This window comes from Zootoca vivipara, chromosome 6 (assembly GCF_963506605.1).
Source record: "Zootoca vivipara chromosome 6, rZooViv1.1, whole genome shotgun sequence".
NCBI lineage: Eukaryota > Metazoa > Chordata > Lepidosauria > Squamata > Lacertidae > Zootoca > Zootoca vivipara.
The window spans coordinates 23,110,084-23,133,501 of NC_083281.1; the positions used below are offsets into that span (position 1 = coordinate 23,110,084).

Consider the following 23,418-nt stretch of genomic DNA (forward strand, 5'->3'; position numbering starts at 1 on the left):
GGTTTGCCTTACCTCAGCTACAGCTCATTGTCATCATCGTCCATTGCATCGGTGCACTCAGCTTGAGTGACCTCAATTCCTAATGATTCCAGATCCATCTCCATCAACCCATCAGTGTAGTCACAGAGACTAGCTGTTGCACAGCCTCGGAAAGCGCCCATCAGGGTGCTCTCCCCTGTTGGGAATAAAACACACATATGTTTTTGGAATCCAAAACCCTCTCCCTCAAACAGAAGGGTGGGCAACTTTTCTCAGACCAAGAGCCTTTTCCCAGGATGGGTGACCTTCTGGGAGGGCCACATGCCAATGGAAACATATGTAAAATTCACCTTTACACGGCAGGCTATTTTATAGATACATTCAAACCCCACTCTCTGTCCTCCCTCCAGGTAACCAAGAGTTCTGGGGCAACAAACCAGCCAGGCCAAAGCATTCAAGTAGTATATGAAGTGGGGCTTGTGAGGGGTGTGGCCTAGGGAGAGGAGGTGTGGCTAAGGAGGATCCCAAGGGCCAGGGAGAGAGAGTCCTAGAGGGATGCCTTTGGCCCCTGGGCATGAGGGTCTCCATCCTGCCCCCCCCAATTTAAAGTGCAACTTTTAAGATGAATTTTTATTTAACGAAATCTATATACCGCTTGATTGCAGTAAAAACTGCTAGGGGTTTATAAGTAATATTTACATTAGCAATAAAAGCAGTTAAAACCATTAAAACATTTAAAACTCAACGGAATGAACAGCAAAAGGGAATAGAGCATGTCCCTATTTGAATAGGCTTTTAAGGTGTTGCTGGGAAAGAATGGAATAAACAGGCACAGGGTTCCAGGCAAGAACCCCAGAAATCACTAGCCCCTTCCCCTGTGTTCTCCTCCTCCTCCCACTTCCTTGCGCACACATCCCTCCTCTTTGGACTCCTGCCCATCCTGGACACTCTTTGGGGGCAACGTGGGTCTCCTAATAACTTTCAGCACCCTTAATAAACTAAGTATCCTAGGGTCTGTGAGGGGAAGCCATGACTGCTCAAGGCATGGGTGGCGCTGTGGGTTAAACCACTGAGCCTAGGGCTTGCCGGTCAGAAGGTCGGCGGTTTGAATCCCTGAGACGGAGTGAGCTCCCGTTGCTGGGTCCCAGTTCCTGCCAACCTAGCAGTTCGAAAGCACATCAAAGTGCAAGGTGATAAATAGGTACCGCTACAGCGGGAAGGTAAATGGCGTTTCCGTGTGCTGCTCTGGTTTGCCAGAAGCAGTTTAGTCATGCTGGCCACATGACCTGGAAGCTGTACGCCGGCTCCCTCTGCCAATAATGGGAGATGAGCACTGCAACCCCAGAGTTGGTCATGACTGGACCTAATGGTCAGGGGTCCCGTTACCTTTTTATGGCTGCTCAGAGTGGTGTGGTACTGCTTTAAATGTATAGTACAGATGGGGCCCTAGTTGCACTCCATCATACAAGACTCACCAAACTTCATGCGACCCCCAAGGTAGAAGCATTGATCCTCCTCATTTCTGCAGCTGACGGTCTTCCAGCCCTCGCACTTGTCTGAGAAGATGGAGAAGCAACTTGGGCACTTCAGCCCATTGGGCTCCCTCTTCTCACGCTCAGGCACTGGAAAACAATCACCACACCACCCCAACATTGCAGTTAGTCATTGTATTTCTTTTGTAGATGCAAACCACAATTTACTGTATGTGAGGGGTGGTAATTGTACTCCCCCTTCAAAGAGGGATGTGTACCAGCTCCCAGCATTTCTCCAAGCCAACTGCTTCAGCCTTGCTCCATTCATTCAGGGCTACATTAAGGCATGGTGCAAGAGATTTGTGACTGGGGCCACATTCACAGCATACATTTCAAGCACAGGGATACCACTTTAAGCAATTGGGCTTAGCACTGAGCAGCATTGGGAGGGCACTCTTAGAGACAAAATGGTAGCTACAGAAGCATACAAATGATGATAAAATTCTACAAAATGGCCCTCTTCCTTAGAACAGGAAAGAGAAAGAAAGCTCTTAGTAGTTTTATCATTAAAAAACACTTCTGGGATTTCACCTAAAAAAATATGCTAGCTAATAAGAGCTATTGTGTGGGGTTTGTTTGCTAATCCATAGCTCTGTGAGGGGAATAGGGGTTTTCCTATTAACCCTCAGCACCCTTAACAAACTACCACTCCCAGAATTATTTGTCCTAGTATTGTTATAGTGTTTACAATAAAAGCTTACACCAGGGTGTTGGGAATGCTAAGGCGAATCACAAAATGGTGCCTCCTCCCACCAAGGAAGGAGGGGTGAGTGAAGGTCTACATCAGGAACAAGGGTGGGAGGAGACCAGATTTCAAATCTGTACTTGACCCACGACACTTGCTGGGTGACCTGGGGCCAGACACTGCCCCTAAGCCTGACTTATTTCACACGCCACCTCAAGCTCTTTGGAGGAAAGAGTAGGGGTTTAAATATCAGAAGCTGCTGCAGGAGAGGGACTGTGAGTAATATCACGCGAGGAATGTTTCTAGGACTAAGGTAAAACTGTGAAGCTCCCTTGTTATTTTTGCTCATGAATGCTGCATGCTGTTCAAGTAATCTTGTGATACATGGTTTTGGGTTTTGTTCTATCTGCAGTTTTTCTTTTACTATGCTACCGGTATGTTATTAAATAATGCAGATATCCTCTTAGAAAGCACTGTTCTGTTGGCAAAGGCAGGAGCCCACATTGCGGATGTTTGTAGAAGGCCTGCCCAATCCAGAGGTATCATACTGCCTTCTCACTCATTGGATCATCACCTTGTCGTGGTGAGTGGGCTTCCATGTTCCTATGACCCTTGTGATCCCGTACTCCCAGCAGGGTCACCCAACGCAGTAAGGTCAAAGGGAAGGAGCTAGACCAGGCATCCCCAAACTTCGGCCCTCCAGATGTTTTGGACTATAATTCCCATCATCCCTGACCGCTGGTCCTGTTAGCTAGGGATCATGGGAGTTGTAGGCCAAAACATCTGGAGGGCCGCAGTTTGGGGGTGCCTGAGCTAGACAAAGAATGATCCAAAAAGTACTCAATGGCAGAACATGTGGATGATAACAAGCGGTATGTTACAACAGCTGTGAAGGTGGATGAGGGCTGCAGCAGATAGGAATCAACCAGTTCATCATGACTACTTAGGCCATCGGAACAGAGCCCTACTGCGAAGACTGTACCTTGGTCAGTGTGCACTGATCTACACACATAAAACAAATTCACATATTGGTGTCTTCCAGAAACCCATCCCAAACCCAAAAAGTCCCATGGCAATCGGCAAATGGTAACGGGGGCAGGATCGTGAAATCTGGAAGCCCCTGGTCATGAACCGGCACATGGGCGGTGGATATAGATTCAGTCATTCTGACTCAAGGAACAAGGCAGTTGAGCAGTTCAGCAGCTGTATCCATGACTGAGCAGCCCCTTTTAGGATCCACTCTGCTCACCCCGAAAAGGGAGAGTGGCTAGAAAAGGTGCCCTAAACATAGTCTGCCTCCCTTTTCTCCTGACTGGATTACCACGCCCAGTGGGGTCACCACCTAGCAGCCGAAAAAGACAATTGAACTTTGGAACATCGAATATACAGACTTTGTCAGATAACACAGACAGCGAGCATCCTGAATGCAGAACTGCCATCATTGCAATAAAGCTGCAACGTTTTGACATCGATATTGCAGTGCTTCAAGAGACTCAATGAGGAGGCAAGGGACAACTGAAGGAAGAAAAAAGAGGCTACACTTTCTTCTGGAAAGGTCTATCTGAACAAGAACTTCGGATATATAGGGTAGACTTCACTATCAAAAACTATCTTGTGAAGCTCCTGTCAGAAGTCCCTACCGGCATTAATGAGTGACTCTCAACCCTTCGAATAAAACTCACCAAAAACCAACAGGCTACGCTTATAAGCACTTATGCACCAACACTGGATGCCGATGAAGACATTAAAGAAATTTTTTACTCTCAGCTGGATACCATCCTATCAGAGATGCCTAAGGAAGATAAAATCATCAACATCTCCCTAACCGCAACTCCCCCGTAGCTGCTGAGGTCCTCTCACAAATTCCGCAAAAACAAGTTAGAGATGAGCTTGCAGTATCTCCAAATCTGGGAGAGTTGTGTACAGCTATTAACCAAATGAAAAACAACAAATCCAGCGGACCTGAGGGGATACCCGCTGAAGTCTTCAAAGTGGGTGGAATTGAACTTGCACAACAACCTCACAAGCTCATCGAAAAAATCTGGGAGAGAGAAGAGATCACAGCAGACTTTAGGGATGCCAAAATTATCAATCTTTTTTTTTAAAAAAAAAGGTGACAGAACTGATTGAGGAAACTATCGAGGAATCTCTCTATTAGCTGCAGGTGGCAAAATTCTTGGAAGGACCTTAGCAAACCATATCTTAATAATATCCGAGGCGACCCTTCCTGAATCCCAAAATGGTTTTCGGCCTTCTAGGGGGACAGTGGACATGATTTTCACTGCTCAACAACTTCAAGAAAAATGCAGAGAGAAAAACCAATCCCTGTATATGGCGTTTATTGACTTGACTAAGGCTTTCGACACTGTAAATTGTAATGCCCAGTGGACTGTCCTTCTGAAAATTGGCTGCCCAGATAAATTTGAAAACATCATCTGACTCCTCCATGATAATATGACAGCAAAAATCGCAGATAACAATGGCTCTCAAAGTGAACCATTCACAGTGGGATCAGGTATTATACAGGGTTGTGTTATTGCCCCAACACTATTCATTATTTTCATTGCCATGATCCTACAAATGATCCGACAATTTTCATTGTCAAATGGAAACTCCCCACCAGAGTAGAAGTCGAACAGATGGAAAGTTCTTCAATCTGAGCAGGCTGAAAGCACAGAGTAAGGTTACAGTAACTTCCGGACACGACTAAACGACTAAACAACAACAACAACAACTTCCGTCATAGAGCTTCAGTATGCTGATGACAACGTAGTATGTGCATGCTCAGAGGATGACCTCCAAACCATCCTAAATATCTTCACTTATGAAAAGTTTGGCCTGTTGCTCAACATCCAAAAAAAACAAAGTGCTATACCAACAAGTACAAAATAACCCCTCTGCAGCGCCACAAATCCAACTCAATGGTGTAACGTTGGAAAATGTCGATCACTTCTCCTACTTAGGCACTTATGATTCCACAAGGCCTAACATTGATGCCGAAATCGAGCATCACCTCAGCTCTGTGAGTGCGGCTTTTTCCCAATTTGAGGACCGGGACATTCGCAGGGAAACCAAAATTCTTGTTTACAAAGCTATTGTGCTACCAACCTTACTGTATGCTTGTGAAACATGGACCACTTATTATGCCATCTCCAACAACTCGAAAGATTTAATCAATGGTGTCTTACACATCACTTGGGAAGACAGATAAACTAATATCAGTGTACTGGAAGAAGCAAATATCACCAGTGTTGAAGCAATGATTCTTCAACATCAACTTTGTTGGATTGGTCATGTTGTGTGGATGCCTGATTATCATCTTCCAAAGTAACTACAGTACTCTATTCCAAACTTTAAAATGGAAAGCGTAATGCTGGTGGTCAACAGAAGAGGTTTAAAGACTGTCTCAAGGGAAATCTAAAAAAATGTAGTACAGTATAAACACTGACAACTGGGAAACACTGGCCTGCGAGTGCTCCAATTGGAGAACAGCCTTTACCAAAGGTGTCATGGGCTTTGAAGATACTCGAACTCAGGACACAAGGGAGAAACGTGCTAAGAGGAAGACACGCTTGGCAAATCCACACCATGATCAACTCCCGCCCGGAAACCAATGTCCCCACTGTGGAAGGACGTGTGGATCCAGAATTGGCCTCCACAGTCACTTACAGACTCATTGTTAAAACCGTATTTATGGAAGACAATCTTACTCAGCTACAAGTGATCGCCAAAGAAGAAAAAGAATCATACTGCCTTACCAGTCACACTGCCTAGTGTGCTGTTATTCCTATCTTCCTCTGCACCCGAGGGTCTCAGTATGCAATTTATGGTAGCTCACTAAGCCAGGCTCCAGCTCATGCAGCTTCCAGCTTTTATTATTATTATTATTATTATTATTATTATTATTATTATTATTATTATTATTATTTAAAATTATTATTTGTACCCCGCCCATCTGGCTGAGTCTCCCCAGCCACTCTGGGTGGCTTCCAACAAAATATTAAAACAATACAGCATTAAATATTGAAAACTTCCCTAAACAGGGCTTTGGGGTTCTTGGTTCATATCCCAACCCCAGCTTCTGCCTCTAGTTTGAAAAGGATGGTGATACAGGCCTGCGTCAGCAGCTGGTGCATGCCAGGGGCCTAGCCGGGGCTTACAGCTTGAACCTTCGTATTAACTGTTTTCAGTGAGGGCCACATTTCCCTCTGGGCAAGCTTCTTAGGGCCACAGGGCAGTGGCAGTGCCAGTTGTGAAAGTGAGTAGAGCAACAAATGTAATTTTTTAAAACTTTTTTTTTTGCACCACCTGCTTGTTCTCCCATTTGTGTACATAGTGTTCCTCTATAATATATTATTAAGCATCACTGGAGCCCATTGCATCTAATAGATCTTTATGAGCATTTGCTTTAACCTGAAGATATTAATTCCCTGAATGCAAACCTAAAAGAAATCAGTTCTGTCTCACACAGGAAGGACAGGGGCCTGTCCTGCAAAAAATATCTCTACAAATGCAAATGCATCAAAGAAAGTGGGTCGGTCTAGGTTTGGGGGCTAGAGCTCTGGGAAACCAATGAGCCAGTGAGATGTAGTGGTGAGAGAGTTGGACTAGAATCCAGGAGACCAGGGTTCAAATTCAACTGTAGCCATGACACTTGCCAGTGTGGTATGGTGGTTAAGAGCGGTGGACTCGTAATCTGGGGAACCAGGTTCGTGCCTCCGCTCCTCCACATGCAGCTGCTGAGTGACCTTGGGCTAGTCACACTTCTCTGAAGTCTCTCAGCCCCACTCACCTCACAGCATACCTGCCAAGTCCCCCGCTGAAAAATGCGGGATCAGCAGCAGCGCGACACCGGAAGTTGCGTAGAAGCAACTTCCGGGACCACTCTTCCCATGTGTGGGCACCAGAAATCGGGTAGAACGGCACCGGAAGTCGCTTCTATGCATGTCCAGCAGCCATCTTGGTGATGGCCACCGACATGTGGCCACCACCAAGATGGCCACTGCCATGCGGCCACAACCAAGATGGCTGGCAGGCATGTGTAGAAGCAACTTCTGGTGCCGTTCTACCCGATTTCCGGTGCCCACACATGGAAAGAGCGGCACCCAAAATGGAGGCTCCCTGGCAGGTACGAAATTTGGGGGATTCAGAAATTCGGGTCAGGAACTATCTCTGAGCCTAACCTATTTCACAGGATGTTTTGAGGCTAAAATGGTGAGCGGCAGCTCAAGCTTTTTGGAGGAAAGTGTAGGATGTAAATACCAGAAGCTGCTGCAGGAGAGGATCTGTGAGTAACATTCTGGGAGGGGTGTTTCTAGGACTAAGGTAAAACTGTGACGCTCCCTTGTAATTTTTGCTAATAGATGCTGCATGTTGTTCAAGTAATCGTCTTATTTTGGGTTTTGTTCTATTAATTCCTGCCACCCCCATACTATGGCTCCAATGCTTCCCTGCTGGTTCCTTCCGTCAATGGCTCCTCCCTGTCCCACCAGTCTGAATCAGGTTTGAAACCTTCTTTCCTAGTGTCACCCCCAGGCACCTCCTGGGGCACCTGGCAGCCACCACTCCTCCTTGCCTAGCCAGTCCCTGACATCAGGATACTGCCAAAAACCTGTTTGTCTTTCTGTGCCCTCTCTCATTACTTGAGTTTTGTGCGACCCTCTTTCCTGATGATAATACTTACCTTCAGGAGGTCCACTGTTGCACATATCTGTCTTGCAGCAGGAAATCTTGTTGTGGATGTATATTGATGAGGTTACGGAAACACTGGAATGGTCTGCATCGCACAACTCTGTATTGACGCAGGACTTGAAAACCGCTGCTGACCCCAAAAGTGCTAGAAATGGAAGAATTGGAAAAGGAAATAACTGGACTTGGAGATAGGGCTGGCGCACCCATGAGGAAAGGATTTATGATCGCCTTATGTAGCAGAATCCATAGGGGCAGGAGATCTGACCGCCAAGAAAAGCATCGCCTGATGCTGCTGCCTTTGAAGCTGTGGTGTGATCCTTGGAGGCAAGATCTGCCACCTCCTCGCACACTTTACCCTAGCATGTGCATTTGTCTACTCATTACATGGCTGGACAACTCAATTGCAAAAATGGGAGAAGTGCAGATTCTGAAGGATGGCTTTGTTTTGCTCTGCAATTGAGTAAACACACCTTTAAATATGAACTGACCTGAATTTCTCCCCTGCTCCTACAGGCAATGCAGAACCTAGAACACTACTTTATGAAAAGTCATGTTCTGTGGCTTGTGGCTAAGATATGGCCTTAGAAAGTGAGTCTGGGGGTTTACATTTTGTTGGTGAAAGAGGCTGAAAGTTCTTCTTACTTACACATTTTGCCTACTCCAAGGACAGACATGCAGGACTGGTCACTGGATTCGTCACACTCCTCAGTGGTGGCGTTCAGGCAATCTTTTCCTGCACTCCAACAAGACTCACATATCAGAGATGCCACTGCAGACAGGGGGAAATGGGTTTACAAGTCCTTAGCAACAACTGCATTAAGGGAACAGGTCCGCATCAAGGTACATTGACACAACACTTTCTACTACAAAGTCCATCTTACGAGAGGCAGCAAAGGGCACCAACCTGGATAGCTTCGAAAGCAGAATAGATAAATTCATGTTTACTATCCTCAATTGATATATTCCTTCTCCAACATTGGAGGCACTATTCTTCTGAATACTAGTTTCTGGAAACCGCAGAAAGGGAGCTTTTGCACTCAGATCCTGCTTACGGGCTTCCCATAGGACCCATGGCAAGAACAAAATGCTAGACTAGATGTTCATCTACCTAATGCTTCCTATATATAGTCCCTTTGTAGTTCTTAAATTCTGTGAATGGGGGTGGGCCTTGCATAGATCAGAGAACGATTGTCGAAGATGGCTCCTGCAGTCTGAGGGAGAGGACCAGTAGAGAAGGTGTGGGGAAACCTTTAACCCTTCCGAAGTTGTTGTACTACAACTCCCAGCAGCTCCAGCAAACATGAAAGACTCTGGTAAGCACATCTGGTACCCCTGGAACCTGACTTTACCCAGAGATCAGGGTGGCGTGTAACACCAGCAGACTAAAACATTGATGGGGGGGGTAGGATCATTCTGCTCCAAAATATGAGAAGAATTGTGCCTATACATTGTCTCCTATCATAAATTTCTACAAATGCAAGAAACTTATTCTTTGCTTTAAATAGGAGCTAGGATTCTTCTTTATCGAAGAGTGAACTACTGCCTCTCTTGCTCCCCCAATGGACTTGGGGATACCACACCTTTCTGTACGCATTGGGTTAAATAAAAATAAATCTATCATTGAGGATCCTTTGTCGCCCTCTCCCTTTCAAAGGAACCACAAGCCCTGGTTCGTTTCTTGTACTGCTTTAATGGCTGGCCCCCCGCTAATTTCCTTCCTGGAAACATGATGAACAGCACAGCAGCTGTGGTTCTGCTCACCTGGAGGAAGAAGGGTCAAGAGGAGGCAGGAGATCAGGAGTGTCTTCATCATTCTAGAGAGCTCAAGAGCCAGGAAGGAGTTTGAGAACCACTGGGCCAAGCAAGAAACTGATGCATGAAGAGGCTTAGTTGGAGGGTTTTATAGAGGATTGCAAGGAACACTTTGCCAGCACCCAGGTACAACGGATTCAGGACAGTGTCATTAATTGCTAGAATTCTAATTGTGCTATACCATAATGTAAAGCACACAGTGTTGAAAACCAATTAAATCTCTTTCCCCTCCCAAGCACTCTAAAGACACGTCGCTCCTAATCTGTGCCAACCTCAATTTCACCACCATGGATGTGGGGAAATGAGTCCCATCAGGTTACAGCACTGATATTGGATTAGGTATCTGGAAGCCAAGGTGGTTTCCCTGACAGCATGAACTATTTTGAAAGGGGGACAAATGTCTGTCCACAGTTTCCTTTGTGGTACAGTAATAAAATGTACAGTGACTCGGATCCCCTCATTCCCATTAAATGCAGTTGCATTTGGGGTAAATCTCTTTCTCCTCCCAAGACCTCCAAGGACATGTCCCCCCCCTTTAATTTGTGGCACTCTCAATTTCACCACCCAGGAAGTGAAGCCCCATCAGGTTACACCAGAATTCAAAGCTCAGCAGTAAAATTGGATTAGATTTCCAGAAGCCCAGGCAATTTTGCCAGATTTCTCTTATAGTCAGTATATTTATTTATTTATTTATTTATTTGGGAAAGGGAAGACAAGTGTCTGTCCGGTTTCCTTTCTTGTACAGTAATAAAATGCACAGTGATTCACAATCTAGATTTCCTCAGTCCCATTAAATGCACTTGTGTTTGGGGTTAAGAATGTTAGAATATTGGGGTGTAAATCACCAATATTCTTACTATTGCCACTGGCTTCGGTAAAGAAGACAGCAAACAATCGTAGGTGCTAATCTACGTTTATTCAGAGAGTGTGGTTTAAGTGTGTTCGCCATCACTCTCCGTTCAGAAGAAAGTGAAAGTAGAAACAGAACAAAGAACATCACATGACAGGAGATCAGGTTACAGCTTGAGCTCCTGTGTGGGAAAGTTACAGCAATCATATAAAGTAAACATTCAGCCACATGCAGTATCTGTGCCATGTATAGGATTTATGCTAACATCTCCCCTGAATCCTGAAATGGAAAAAGATGCAAATGTGAGAGCATCATTAAGAGAAGTGAACAGACAGTTGTCATAAACAAAGTAGGACTTTCCTGCTGTGGAACTCTCTGAGACTGGATTGACCAGCTTTGGCTTCCAGGGGACCAGAGCAGTTGCTCTGTTGACAGAAACAGTGTTGCGTTTGACAACCTGTTGTCGCGGCTTAGCCTGTGTGACTGCTGCCTGTTTTGGAGTTCTAAGCACAGCTAAATTTGCAATTGCTGTGTTGGCAAACTCCTGAGAATACCTCTTGGGTCCTCTTCTAATCCTCTCAGACCTGCGTGAGAGGTGCAAATCCTGTTTACTGAGATTCTCCCCCTCAGAACTTTTGGGAGAACTCATACCAATGGTAAACAGTGGATCTAGTGCTTCAAGCACTTTTTCATCATCCGATGAAGGCCTGTTAAAAACAGCATGAGCACCTTTTTGTATGACTGTCTCCCCTGTGTCAGAGCTACTCGGGGTGGAGCCTTCAGCAAAGGATTCATCTTCACTACCACTTGTGTCAGTGTAGGAAGCATCAAAATCATTGGCACCTATGGGAAATTCATCAAGAACATATGTTTCTTGTGGCGTAGGAGTGTGTTCTACCTCTTGAGTAAGAATCACCTCATTGGAAGAAGACAACATAACTCTGTATTGACCTTCCTCAAAACCCAATAGAATGCCTTGGACTGGCTTGCCCTCAAGCGAAGCCACCCACATTTTGGTTCCAAAAACCTTAGTGTTGCTCACATCAGGCTTATGTTGGAACAGAATCTCATAAGGAGAACGCTTCTGTCCATTAGGAACCTGTCTGAGCCACTGGTAAAGGAAAAATGAGATGCTTTCAGCCCACAGTTGTTCAGACAATCCTGAACTCATCAGTTGCGCCTGCATACCTGCTTCTAACTCAGTGTTAACCTTAACACATAAGTTTTTGTCCCAAGCTGCCTGGGTTTTGGCAAACTTGTGGTGAATGCCTTTGTCATAAAAAAAAACTTGAAACTCCTGTGAAGTAAAAAGAGGAATGTCATTGGTTAACAAACATTCAATTTTACAACCATGTTTCAGTTCAACCTTAGCATGAAATTCAGAAAATTTCACAATAGCCTGCTGAGGCTTTTGCAGAGGATAAAACCACGTATACTTAGAGAAGTGGTCAGTTATCAGAAGATAGTATTTGGCCTTGCCAAGGGACTTCGGCATAGGACCAAAAACATGAGCAGAAACGATCTGGAAACAATGTGTTAGACCTTTCTTGCTTGGTTGCTTCTTTGCCACCTTAGGCTCCTCTGGACCTGTCAAACAATCATCAACAACATTAAAACATGCATCACTTTTATCATAAGATAATCTGAAAAGGTTATCTTTGTCTCTGTGTCCCTTTAAAAGAACTTCTCCATTTTTAGAAATCACACAGGTGCCCCTGTGAAAACACAGCTCAAACCCCTTTTCATCAATTTGAGAAACACTGAAAAGGTTTTGCTTCAGCTCTGGAACAAGATACACATTACTGATACTCAAATTTAGAGATTTCAGAAAAATAGTTCCTTTTCCAATGGATTTCAAGGAATTGCCATCTGCCTGTGACACGATGGAGTCCAGCTTCTCGAAAGTCTGGAACAGTCTCTTGTCGTTCACCAGATGGTGCGAAGATCCCGAATCTATGATCAGATAAGACCCGTCGTCGTCTTGGTCATCAAGCTGAGTGAGCATTACAAGCATTTTGCGTGTTGTAGGGCCCTTGCTGCTGCCGCTGCTGCTGCTGCTGCCGCTACCGCCGCTGCCTCGCCCCTTAGGCCCAGAAGCCTGTTGTTGACTTCCTGAGTCCTTCTGGGGTCGTCTGCATGTCTTGGCTGTGTGCCCAGGAATATTGCATAACTGGCATCTGACCACAGTTTTAAGGGCTTGTGCAGTCTCTGCAGGTACCTCAGGTGATGGTGAGACGCGCTCCCCGTTGGCCTCCGCCTGTGCGCGGGTCCTGTCCTCCTCATTAAGCAACGAAGCATAAATTCCTGCTGCAGTCATTTGCTGAGGGTCTTGTGCCCCCAGCTGGGCTGCAATAGCATTATAGGACTTGGGAAGGCTATTTAGCACTGTAAAGCAATAAATGTCGTCATCCAAATTGACGTTTCTGTCAACTAGCTCCTGGCGTAGTTGACGCATCTGATGCAAATGGGCTCTCAGGTCTCCTCCCTCCTTCAGACGCAAATTAATTAATCTCTGAAAGAATAATGTTGTTGATCCGGCGCGCAACCTCAGGTGCTCGTCCCGAAGATGAGTCCAAACATCATAAGCATAGTCTAAGTTCCGAATATGAACCAGCTGTGATGGGTCCAAATGCAGAACTATTGTTGCCCTTGCCTGTGCGTTGCGATTCAACCACCTGTGGCCTGGCAAAACGGGCGGTGCGTTCCGAATCAACTCAATAAGTCCTTGCCGGATAAGAACACATTCCATTTTAACACTCCACGTTGCGTAATTGGAGTCATTTAACAGAGGACACAAACTCTTGGGTGTTTGATCTGAATCCCCGGCTTTAGCCATCTTGCTACTGTAAGCGTGCTGCTAGCTTCTGACTTCAAAGTACAAAGAAGCTGCAAATTAGGCTTTCGGCAGGCATCTGCAATTAAGCTGCCGCTTTAGAGGTTTTATTGCCGCTATAAATCAGTCCCGGTTACTCACTGCTCCATTGATAAGGAACGCAGACGTCCGTGCACTTCCTCCCCTGGAACGCAGGAACCGTGACTCCCAAGCAGGCGAAATTCCTCAGGATCAGCTGCTGCAGATTGAGGCCTGTTTACGTGCCTGTTTTCACGCTTTTCAGAGGTCCGCGGATCGAAACCATCCTCTGCTACCACTGTTAGAATATTGGGGTGTAAATCACCAATATTCTTACTATTGCCACTGGCTTCGGTAAAGAAGACAGCAAACAATCATAGGTGCTAATCTACGTTTATTCAGAGAGTGTGGTTTAAGTGTGTTCGCCATCACTCTCCGTTCAGAAGAAAGTGAAAGTAGAAACAGAACAAAGAACATCACATGACAGGAGATCAGGTTACAGCTTGAGCTCCTGTGTGGGAAAGTTACATCAATCATATAAAGTAAACATTCAGCCACATGCAGTATCTGTGCCATGTATAGGATTTATGCTAACAAAGAATTGGTCCACTTGCTCTTTAAAATAAGTTGGTTACAGTTAAGAGAGTCCCATGGACTGCAAGAAGATCAAACCTATCCATTCTGAAGGAAATCAGCCCCGAGTGCTCACTGGAAGGACAGATCCTGAAGCTGAGGCTCCAATACTTTGGTCACCTCATGAGAAGAGAAGGCTCCCTGGAAAAGACCCTGATGCTGGGAAAGATTGAGGGCATAAGGAGAAGGGGACGACAGAGGACGAGATGGTTGGACAGTGTTCTCGAAGCCACTAACATGAATTTGTCAAAACTGCGGGAGGCAGCGGAAAACTATCTTTTAGAACTTCTGATGTACATAGAGTGTTATTACAGAAGGAGTATAAATTAATATTTGAACTTTGAATATTTGATTTGGGATGTTATGTATAGTCTGATTTGTTGTTGTACCCATTGTTTAAAGGTTCCAGAGAAGAGTTACTGCACCTTTAAGTAAGCCATTCTGTATTAATTGATGGTATTCACCTGCTGATGTATTTAAGGTTTGAAGCTTGTCTATTCACTAAGCTGTGCCTTTGAAGTAATTCTCATGTTGTGCTAATTGTGCTACTTTATCTGGTAAGGTGTTACATGGTATTATGTTTATATTTTAGTACAAATTATGTAATGTGGAGCATTGTAATTCAGGTGTTATTTGTATTACACAGCCACGAAGTGATGAAGCTTAATGGCAAAACCTGTTAGTAATCTGGAGGACAGGTCTTCTTCCTTCTATTTGCCACCTGTGTCTGTGCCGTCTGGGTGGTGATTATGCACGGCCCACTGAAACATTCTTCGTCCACCCCTTCGATCACATCTAGGAGGTTTCTGTTTTAAACCTCTGAAGAATTCCATTATCATTCTACCCACTATTACTTGTGAACTTTTTGCTGGCATCAGGACCTTGTTTAATATCTAGCCTGTTGCTGAATGGTTCAGTCGCGTAAACATTTATCTTGCACAGTACATTTATTCTATGACTCTGACCTATACATGGCTTTGTAAATTATTTGGCTTGGTTGAATGACCATGAGTTCATTCCTTTAGATTAGTTTTTGAGTAAATTCCTTGTTACATTTTCCAGCCAGTGTGTGGTGGTTTTGGTTGTTTATGGTTCATATTATCACCACAGTGATTTGTTGTTGTTTAGTCGTTTAGTCGTGTCCGACTCTTCGTGACCCCATGGACCAGAGCACGCCAGGCACTCCTGTCTTGCACTGCCTCCTGCAGTTTGGTCAAACTCATGTTCGTAGCTTCGAGAACACTGTCCAACCATCTTGTCCTCTGTCGTCCCCTTCTCCTAGTGCCCTCAATCTTTCCCAACATCAGGGTCTTTTCCAAGGATTCTTCTCTTCTCATGAGGTGGCCAAAGTATTGGAGCCTCAGCTTCACGATCTGTCCTTCCAGGGAGCACTCAGGGCTGATTTCCTTAAGAATGGATAGGTTTGATCTTCTAGCAGTCCATGGGACTCTCAAGAGTCTCCTCCAGCACCATAATTCAAAAGCATCAATTCTTCGACGATCAGCCTTCTTTATGGTCCAGCTCTCACTTCCATACATCACTACTGGGAAAACCATAGCTTTAACTATACGGACCTTTGTCGGCAAGGTGATGTCTCTGCTTTTTAAGATGCTGTCTAGGTTTGTCATTGCTTTTCTCCCAAGAAGCAGGCGTCTTTTAATTTCGTGACTGCTACTGAGGAAGAGCGGAGGACAAGTACAAGTAGATTCAGAGCTGATGAAGCGGCTGGGCCAAAGCCGAAAGGACGCTCAGTTGCGGATACGCCTGGAAGCGAAAGGAAAGTCTGATGCTGTAAAGAAAAATATTGCATAGGAACCTGGAATGTAAGAACCATGAATGGAGGCAAGCTGGATGTGGTCAAAAATGAGATGACAAGAATAAATATCGACATCCTGGGCATCAGTGAACTAAAATGGAAGGGAATGGGCGAATTCAGTTTGGGTGACTATCATATCTACTACTGTGGGCAAGAATCCTGTAGAAGAAATGGAGTGGTCCTCATAGTCAACAAAAGAGTGGCAAAAGCTGTAATGGGATGCAATCTCAAAAATGACAGAATGATCTCGATACGAATCCAAGGCAGACCTTTTAACATCACAGTAATCCAAGTTTATGCACCAACTACCAGTGCTGAAGAAAGTGAAATTGACCAATTCTATGAAGACCTACAACACCTTCTAGAAATGACACCAAAGAAGGATGTTCTTCTCATTACAGGGGATTGGAATGCTAAAGTAGGGAATCAAGAGATAAAAGGAACAACTGGCAAGTTTGGCCTTGGAGTTCAAAATGAAGCAGGGCAAAGACTAATAGAGTTCTGTCAAGAGAACAAGCTGGTCATCACAAACACTCTCTTCCAACAACACAAGAGACGACTCTACACATGGATATCACCAAATGGGCAGCATCGAAATCAGATTGATTATATTCTCTGCAGCCAAAGATGGAGAAGCTCTATACAGTCAGCAAAAACAAGACCTGGAGCTGACTGTAACTCAGATCATCAGCTTCTTATAGCAAAATTCCAGCTTAAACTGAAGAAAGTAGGAAAAACCACTGGTACAGTAAGATACAATCTGAATCAAATCCCTTATGAATACACAGTGGAAGTGAGGAACAGGTTTAAGGATTTAGATTTGGTGGACAGAGTGCCTGAAGAACTATGGATGGAGGCTCGTAACATTATACAGGAGGCAGCAACGAAAACCATCCCAAGGAAAAGGAAATGCAAGAAAGCAAAATGACTGTCCAACGAGGCCTTACAAATAGCGGAGGAGAGGAGGCAAGCAAAATGCAAGGGAGAGAGGGAAAGATACAGGAAACTGAATGCAGATTTCCAAAAAACAGCAAGGAGAGACAAGAGGGTCTTCTTAAATGAGCAATGCAAAGAAATAGAGGAAAACAATAGAATGGGGAAAACCAGAGATCTGTTCAAGAAAATTGGAGATATGAGAGGAACATTTCGTACAAAGATTACCATAATCAAGGACAAAAGTGGTAAGGACCTAACAGAAGCAGAAGACATCAAGAAGAGGTGGCAAGAATACACAGAGGAATTATACCAGAAAGATATGGAGGTCTCGTACACCCCAGGTAGTGTGGTTGCTGACCTTGAGCCAGACATCTTGGAGAGTGAAGTCAAATGGGCCTTAGAAAGCACTGCTAATAACAAGGCCAGTGGAAGTGATGATATTCCAGCTGAACTATTTAAAATTTTAAAAGATGATGCTGTTAAGGTGCTACACCCAATATGCCAGCAAGTTTGGAAAACTCAGCAATGGCCAGAGGATTGGAGAAGATCAGTCTACATCCCAATTCCAAAGAAGGGCAGTGCCAAAGAATGCTCCAACTACCGCACAATTGCGCTCATTTCACACGCTAGCAAGGTTATGCTTAAAATTCTACAAGGCAGGCTTAGGCAGTATGTGGACCGAGAACTCCCAGAAGTGCAAGCTGGATTTCGAAAGGGCAGAGGAACCAGAGACCAAATAGCAAACATGTGCTGGATTATGGAGAAAGCTAGAGAGTTCCAGAAAAAACGTCTACTTCTGCTTCATTGACTATGCAAAAGCCTTTGACTGTGTCGACCACAGCAAACTATGGCAAGTTCTTAAAGAAATGGGAGTGCCTGATCACCTCATCTGTCTCCTGAGAAATCTCTATGTGGGACAAGAAGCTACAGTTAGAACTGGATATGGAACAACTGATTGGTTCAAAATTGGGAAAGGAGTACGACAAGGTTGTATATTGTCGCCCTGCTTATTTAACTTATATGCAGAATTCATCATGCGAAAGGCTGGACTAGATGAATCCCAAACCGGAATTAAGATTGCCGGAAGAAATATCAACAACCTCAGATATGCAGATGTCACCACAGTGATACTTTGTATAATTTGTCACAAAGAGTCAGACACGACTAAACAACTAAACAACAACAACAGAGTTAAGAGCAGGTGGGGGGGGGCTGCAGGTCTGTGTTCAGAAGAGCTTGCGGATTTAAAGGACTATTTTTTACTGGGGATGGATACGCACAAGCTCAGCTCCACGTCCTTTGCTTTCCCCCCACATGTGGAAAGTCAAAGACAGTGTGAATGATGTGGACTTTGGCAGTTGGGGAATGCAAGGGGGAGAGTGGCGGCATCACAGATGTCCAGAGAGAGTTTTCTTGGTGCATTGTTTGTTGTTGTTTAGTCATTTAGTCGTGACCGACTGTTCGTGACACCATGCGGTTGACACACACTCAACTGATGTGGAAATGCTGCTGCTGAATGCACACCTGAAGCAATTACCTTTTATTGGAACAATTCAAACACTGTACCACCTAATTCCAGTACTAAGTCGAGGGAATTCCAGGAACAGTAACTTCTTCACAGAGGTCATTTAGCAAACTTAAGTTAATTAAGAATTATTAAAAGTCTACAATGTCTCAGGAGCATCTTGTGGATTTGGCAAGGCTAAGTATTCAATGAAACATTGCCAGAACAATTAGCTTTCATGCTGTGATTCAAAAGTTTTTACAAAAAAGGCCCAACAAATTATTTTTCTAAAGTAATTCCCCCATAAGTCTATATGTCTGTCTATCTATCTATCTATCTATCTATCTATCTATCTATCTAATCATCTTTCTGTGGGTCTTATATGCCTCTGTACCTGGAGTTTCATGAAATCAAAAGTGGGGAAACTTTGACAAACTATGCAGCCCTTTTATTATCTTCATGGACCATATCTATTTCATTTTCTGAATGAAATCAATTTCATTAAATCTATTTCATTAAAAGCCTGCTCAGGGAGGCTTTTAATGTTTAATAGATTACTGTGTTTTATTTTTCTGTTGGAAGCCGCCCAGAGTGGCTGGGGAATCCCAGCCAGATGGGCGGGGTATAAATAATAAATTATTATTATTATTATTATTATTATTATTATTATTATTATTATTAAAATTTATATCCCACCATTCCTAGCAAAGGAATACAGGTTGAATGCTCAAATGGTTTTGCAGAAGTGCTAAATTGGGGTTTGCGCATGTGCAGAAGCACCAAATTATGTCATGCGCCTGTGCAGATGTGGCGCTGCAGGATGCGGCCTTTTCAGGTTGCGAACAGGCCTCCAGAACGGATCCCGTTCACAACCGGAGGTACCACTGTAATGAGAGAGGAAGATGCACTTCACCAGAGAGAGGATTCCTCATCATGGGTTTAGCCCTGATTTAGCCCTTCAGAAAACAGCCCCCTTTGGTTTGAAACAGTTTGGTGTCTGTTTCGGCTCCAAAGTCAAAGCTGCTTTGGAAAAACAAGCTACTGTTCCTCCCCAATTCACTCTTTTGTGGAAATAAAACATGTATGTAACATGTTCTCAAATAAAACAGTAACAATCCAATCCAGCTAATAAGTTCAAGGCTCCGAGGAGCAGTGATTCATCCTTCAAATACCTGGGTGAACAGGGGGTTGAATTCCTGGGCGTACTGAGGGCTGGAGTTAAAACTATTTCCCCCTGTGTGTAGGAAACCATCTCACAGAAAAACCGCAGAGGAGTAATCACTGGAATGCCAGCAAAAATACAAAAAAGACAAAAAGGAAAGGAAAAGGAAAAAGAAGAAGAAGAATATTACTCTTAACCTTTTCATCACATTGTGAACTTCCTCAGATCTCCCCTCATTGGGTCCCTATTAAAATTTACCTTTAAGCAGTTTTCACCATATTTTAAACCTCCCATTACAATTCACTCTATACCTTTTCAATTCAATACCAATCTATAAACCCCCAATTTATATTATTAACAATCAAACAATTAATTAATTCATACCTCTAAATTTTCCCCCAAATATCTAATCCTTCTATTATTTCTCCCCTTAGCTTATAATTTTTACCAACAATGATTCACAATTTATAATATTGCAACTTCTCTCATTACCTTTAAACAAACTAAAAACAATTTCATCCCCCCCTCTCCTGGATCTAGATTTCCCAAGTGAATCAGCGAACTCCATAATTCATTCCAGTGTCGGACCTTTCCAATCAATCCATCCTGACATCAAGCATTTAAATTTTTATTTTTAACCCACTCCCACCCTTTCCCAAAACCTAACTTTTTAAAGACAGTTTTGCTGTTTCTTTCCTTTTCCACCTATTTCCCAACATCCTCCAGCTACGTTCCCATTTTCCCAGAGTATTCATTGCCCTCCCTCTCTCACTAGGATAGCAACAATATCCTCTGGTTCTCCCTCGAGGGGCCCTTGGTCTAGTTCTAAATCCTGTTCCACATCTCCCACTTGTGGAGCATTCCAATCTTCCTCCTCCTCTTCTTTGCAACATTTAGATTCTTTATTATTTGTGGCATTGACTGAAGCTGATAATTGCTCTTCATGTTCCTCTGCATAATCCAGTACTGTCTCTTCTCCAAATTCAATATCCAGACAATTCCTTTCACTTTTTTCACGTAATTGTTTATTAATTTCAGGCAGCTGCTTGTTATTCCTGACCAATTCCTGTTTAATGCCCAAAAGTTCCAAAAGAATATTTTGCCACAGATCTTGTGATGATGTTGAGTCTATAGTCATTTTTGCTTTTTCAAATTCCATGGGAGAACAGCAGCTAACAGAGCTGGAGATAACAGGGATCATATTACCAAACCTCAAGCGCCATTTTAATGTCCACTCTGGATATCTTTTCCCTTTTTAAATCTTGTATTTATAAACTCACAATATTAGTCCATAATCATGTACACATCTTCAAATTCACTTTAAATTTAACAAATAAGTTCAATAAAATAATCCACTCTTTATTAAATCTGTATTGTAAGTCCATTCACTGATCCCTCCAGGCACCCAGATCCAGCTTCCTGAGGGACTTTCCTTAGATATTTTCTTAGAAGTTTGCAGGCACTTTAAAGCAATTCACACCTCTCCCCCTGACCTGCTCCAGGGGAGAGTTTAAGAGTCAAATTCTTGGTAAATTGATTGTTTCCTTTCACCCTGTCAGCCAGGGGTCAAATTACTGCATCTCGTTTCACACAATAGAGGAGCCTGACTTCCTTTTAAAGCTCCTGCCATGACCAAATCTTTTGTTTGAGAAATAAAGCTTTTTGCATCTCTTTCCTCACGGTGCCCAATGTAACCCAATCTTGTAATTGGAAAAATCCACCGCTCTCTGCCGCCGGCACGAAGCTTCACTTTGCGGGGGTGACAGTGACGCTCAAAAATGGCTCCTGCGACTACCACCCCATTCTCTTCGAGGCTCCTAAAAGGAGCTTGCCGGAGAGTAGGGGAGTCACTTTTGGAGCTCCGCTGAGCACATTCATCCCCACAACGCTCAATCTGGGGCTTTTGGAGGGCTGCGTCGCTTTCACAGCTCCCCCCTTGCAAAGCCGGGCTCCCTCAGAGCTCGAGGGAGACCCAGCTGGACGGCTCTGGCGATGAACCGGAAGCCTGCTCCCTGGAGTATCTAGGGAGTATCTACAATTTTACAATTGTACTTTTCTTATTTTCTTTTTCTTCTATTGTATTTTATTATTTCATATGAACTTGGCCTGTGAAGTGAACATTCACCACCCCCATATTAGCATTATCTTTTTATTAGATTTCTATTCTGCCCTTCATCTGAGGATCACAGGGTGCTTTGCATTATAAAAACACAAAAATGTATAACATAGTAGCATCTTCTCTGTCTCTCAAAAATATAGTTTTGTGGCATCCTGAAAAATTAAATATGAACAGTCATAACTGGACTGTACAGTTGTGTTGGGGACAATTGCATTCCTGAGCCTGTAACGTGGATCAGGTGAGTGAAGGTGACCCAAAGCTGGTTCAGTTTAACAATATGATTTTCTATATATAATGCTTCCCTATGCTTCAAATTCTGAGGGTTCTGAATATCAATAATTGCTGCCATTCTAATCAAAGTTCCAAGTTCTTTCCAATCCTTTTAATCCAACATAGTCCAACAGCCTCTGAAATGTTTTCAGGCAAGATTTACCACAAAGCCTATGTTTCTGTGAGGATTTTTCTGTCCAGCTTCCCCATAAATCCTTGCATTCTTTTTCCAGTTACAGGTAGGTAGCCGTGTTGGTCTGGATCGAAGTAAAATAAAATAAAATAAAAATTCCTTCAGTAGCACCTTAAAGACCAACTAAGTTTTTATTTTGGTATGAGCTTTCGTGTGCATGCACACTTCTTCAGATACAGTGAAATGGAAGTTTCCAGGCACTTATGTAGAGAAGGGGTGGGGAGGGGTGGGGAGGGGGAGGGGGGATCACTCAGAAGGGTGGTGGAAATGGGTGATTGACTGACTGATAGCTGTTGATGACCGCAAATGACTGCAAATGGTTTTGCATGAAAAAGCAAGGGTTGAGATGGCTGAAGATCGCTTATCATGTATAATGAGATAAGAATCCGATATCTCTGTTCAAACCAGGTCCCTCCATGGTTTTGAGCTTGGTGATAAGTTGCAATTCAGCAACTTCTCTTTCCAGTCTATTTCTGAAATTCTTTTGTAGTAAGACAGCTACTTTGAGATCTTGTATAGAATGTCCTGGGAGATTGAAGTGTTCTCCTACTGGTTTTTCTGTCTTCTGGTTCCTGATGTCAGATTTATGTCCATTTATCCTTTGGCGTAGGGTTTGGCCTGTTTGTCCAATATAGAGAGCTGAAGGGCACTGTTGGCATTTGATGGCATACACAATGTTAGAAGATGAGCAATTAAATAGTCCTGAGATGGTATGTTGGATGTTGTTGGGGCCAGTAATGGTGTTGTCTGGGTGTATGTGGCAGCAAAGTTGGCATCTGGGTTTATTGCAGGCTCTGGTACCAGTGTCCATGTTAAGTCTGGTGGTTGTATTATTGTGGGTGAGGAGTTGTTTAAGATTGGGTGGCTGTCTGTAGGCAATGAAAGGTCTTCCTCCCAGAGCTTGAGAAAGGGAGCTGTCATTGTCCAGGAGAGGCTGTAGATCTCTGATGATGCGTTGTACTGTTTTAGCTTGGGAGCTGTATGTGATGACTAGTGGTGTTCTGTTAAAAAAGAGAAAGTTGCTGAATTGCAACTTATCACCAAGCTCAAAACCATGGAGGGACCTGGTTTGAACAGAGATATCGGATTCTTATCTCATTATACATGATAAGCGATCTTCAGCCATCTCAACCCTTGCTTTTTCATGCAAAACCATTTGCAGTCGTTTGCGGTCATCAACAGCTATCAGTCAGTCAATCACCCATTTCCACCACCCTTCTGAGTGATCCCCCCTCCCCCTCCCCACCCCTCCCCACCCCTTCTCTACATAAGTGCCTGGAAACTTCCATTTCACTGTATCTGAAGAAGTGTGCATGCACACGAAAGCTCATACCAAAATAAAAACTTAGTTGGTCTTTAAGGTGCTACTGAAGGAATTTTTATTT

At 43.8% G+C, this 23,418-nt stretch overlaps 1 protein-coding gene across 1 annotated transcript; it reads right to left on the bottom strand.

Annotated features, from left to right (window-relative positions):
• Positions 1-17: 17 nt before the first annotated feature.
• On the bottom strand, positions 18-9,731 carry LOC132592253 (phospholipase A2 inhibitor NAI-like). The gene is made up of 5 exons (XM_060275262.1): positions 9,649-9,731; positions 8,534-8,656; positions 7,880-8,032; positions 1,455-1,601; positions 18-175 (listed from the first exon to the last, which is right to left on the bottom strand). Exons 1-5 carry the CDS (start codon positions 9,698-9,700, stop codon positions 18-20), a joined length of 633 nt encoding a protein of 210 aa, XP_060131245.1. The 5' UTR covers positions 9,701-9,731.
• Between the last annotated feature and the right edge of the window lie 13,687 nt (positions 9,732-23,418).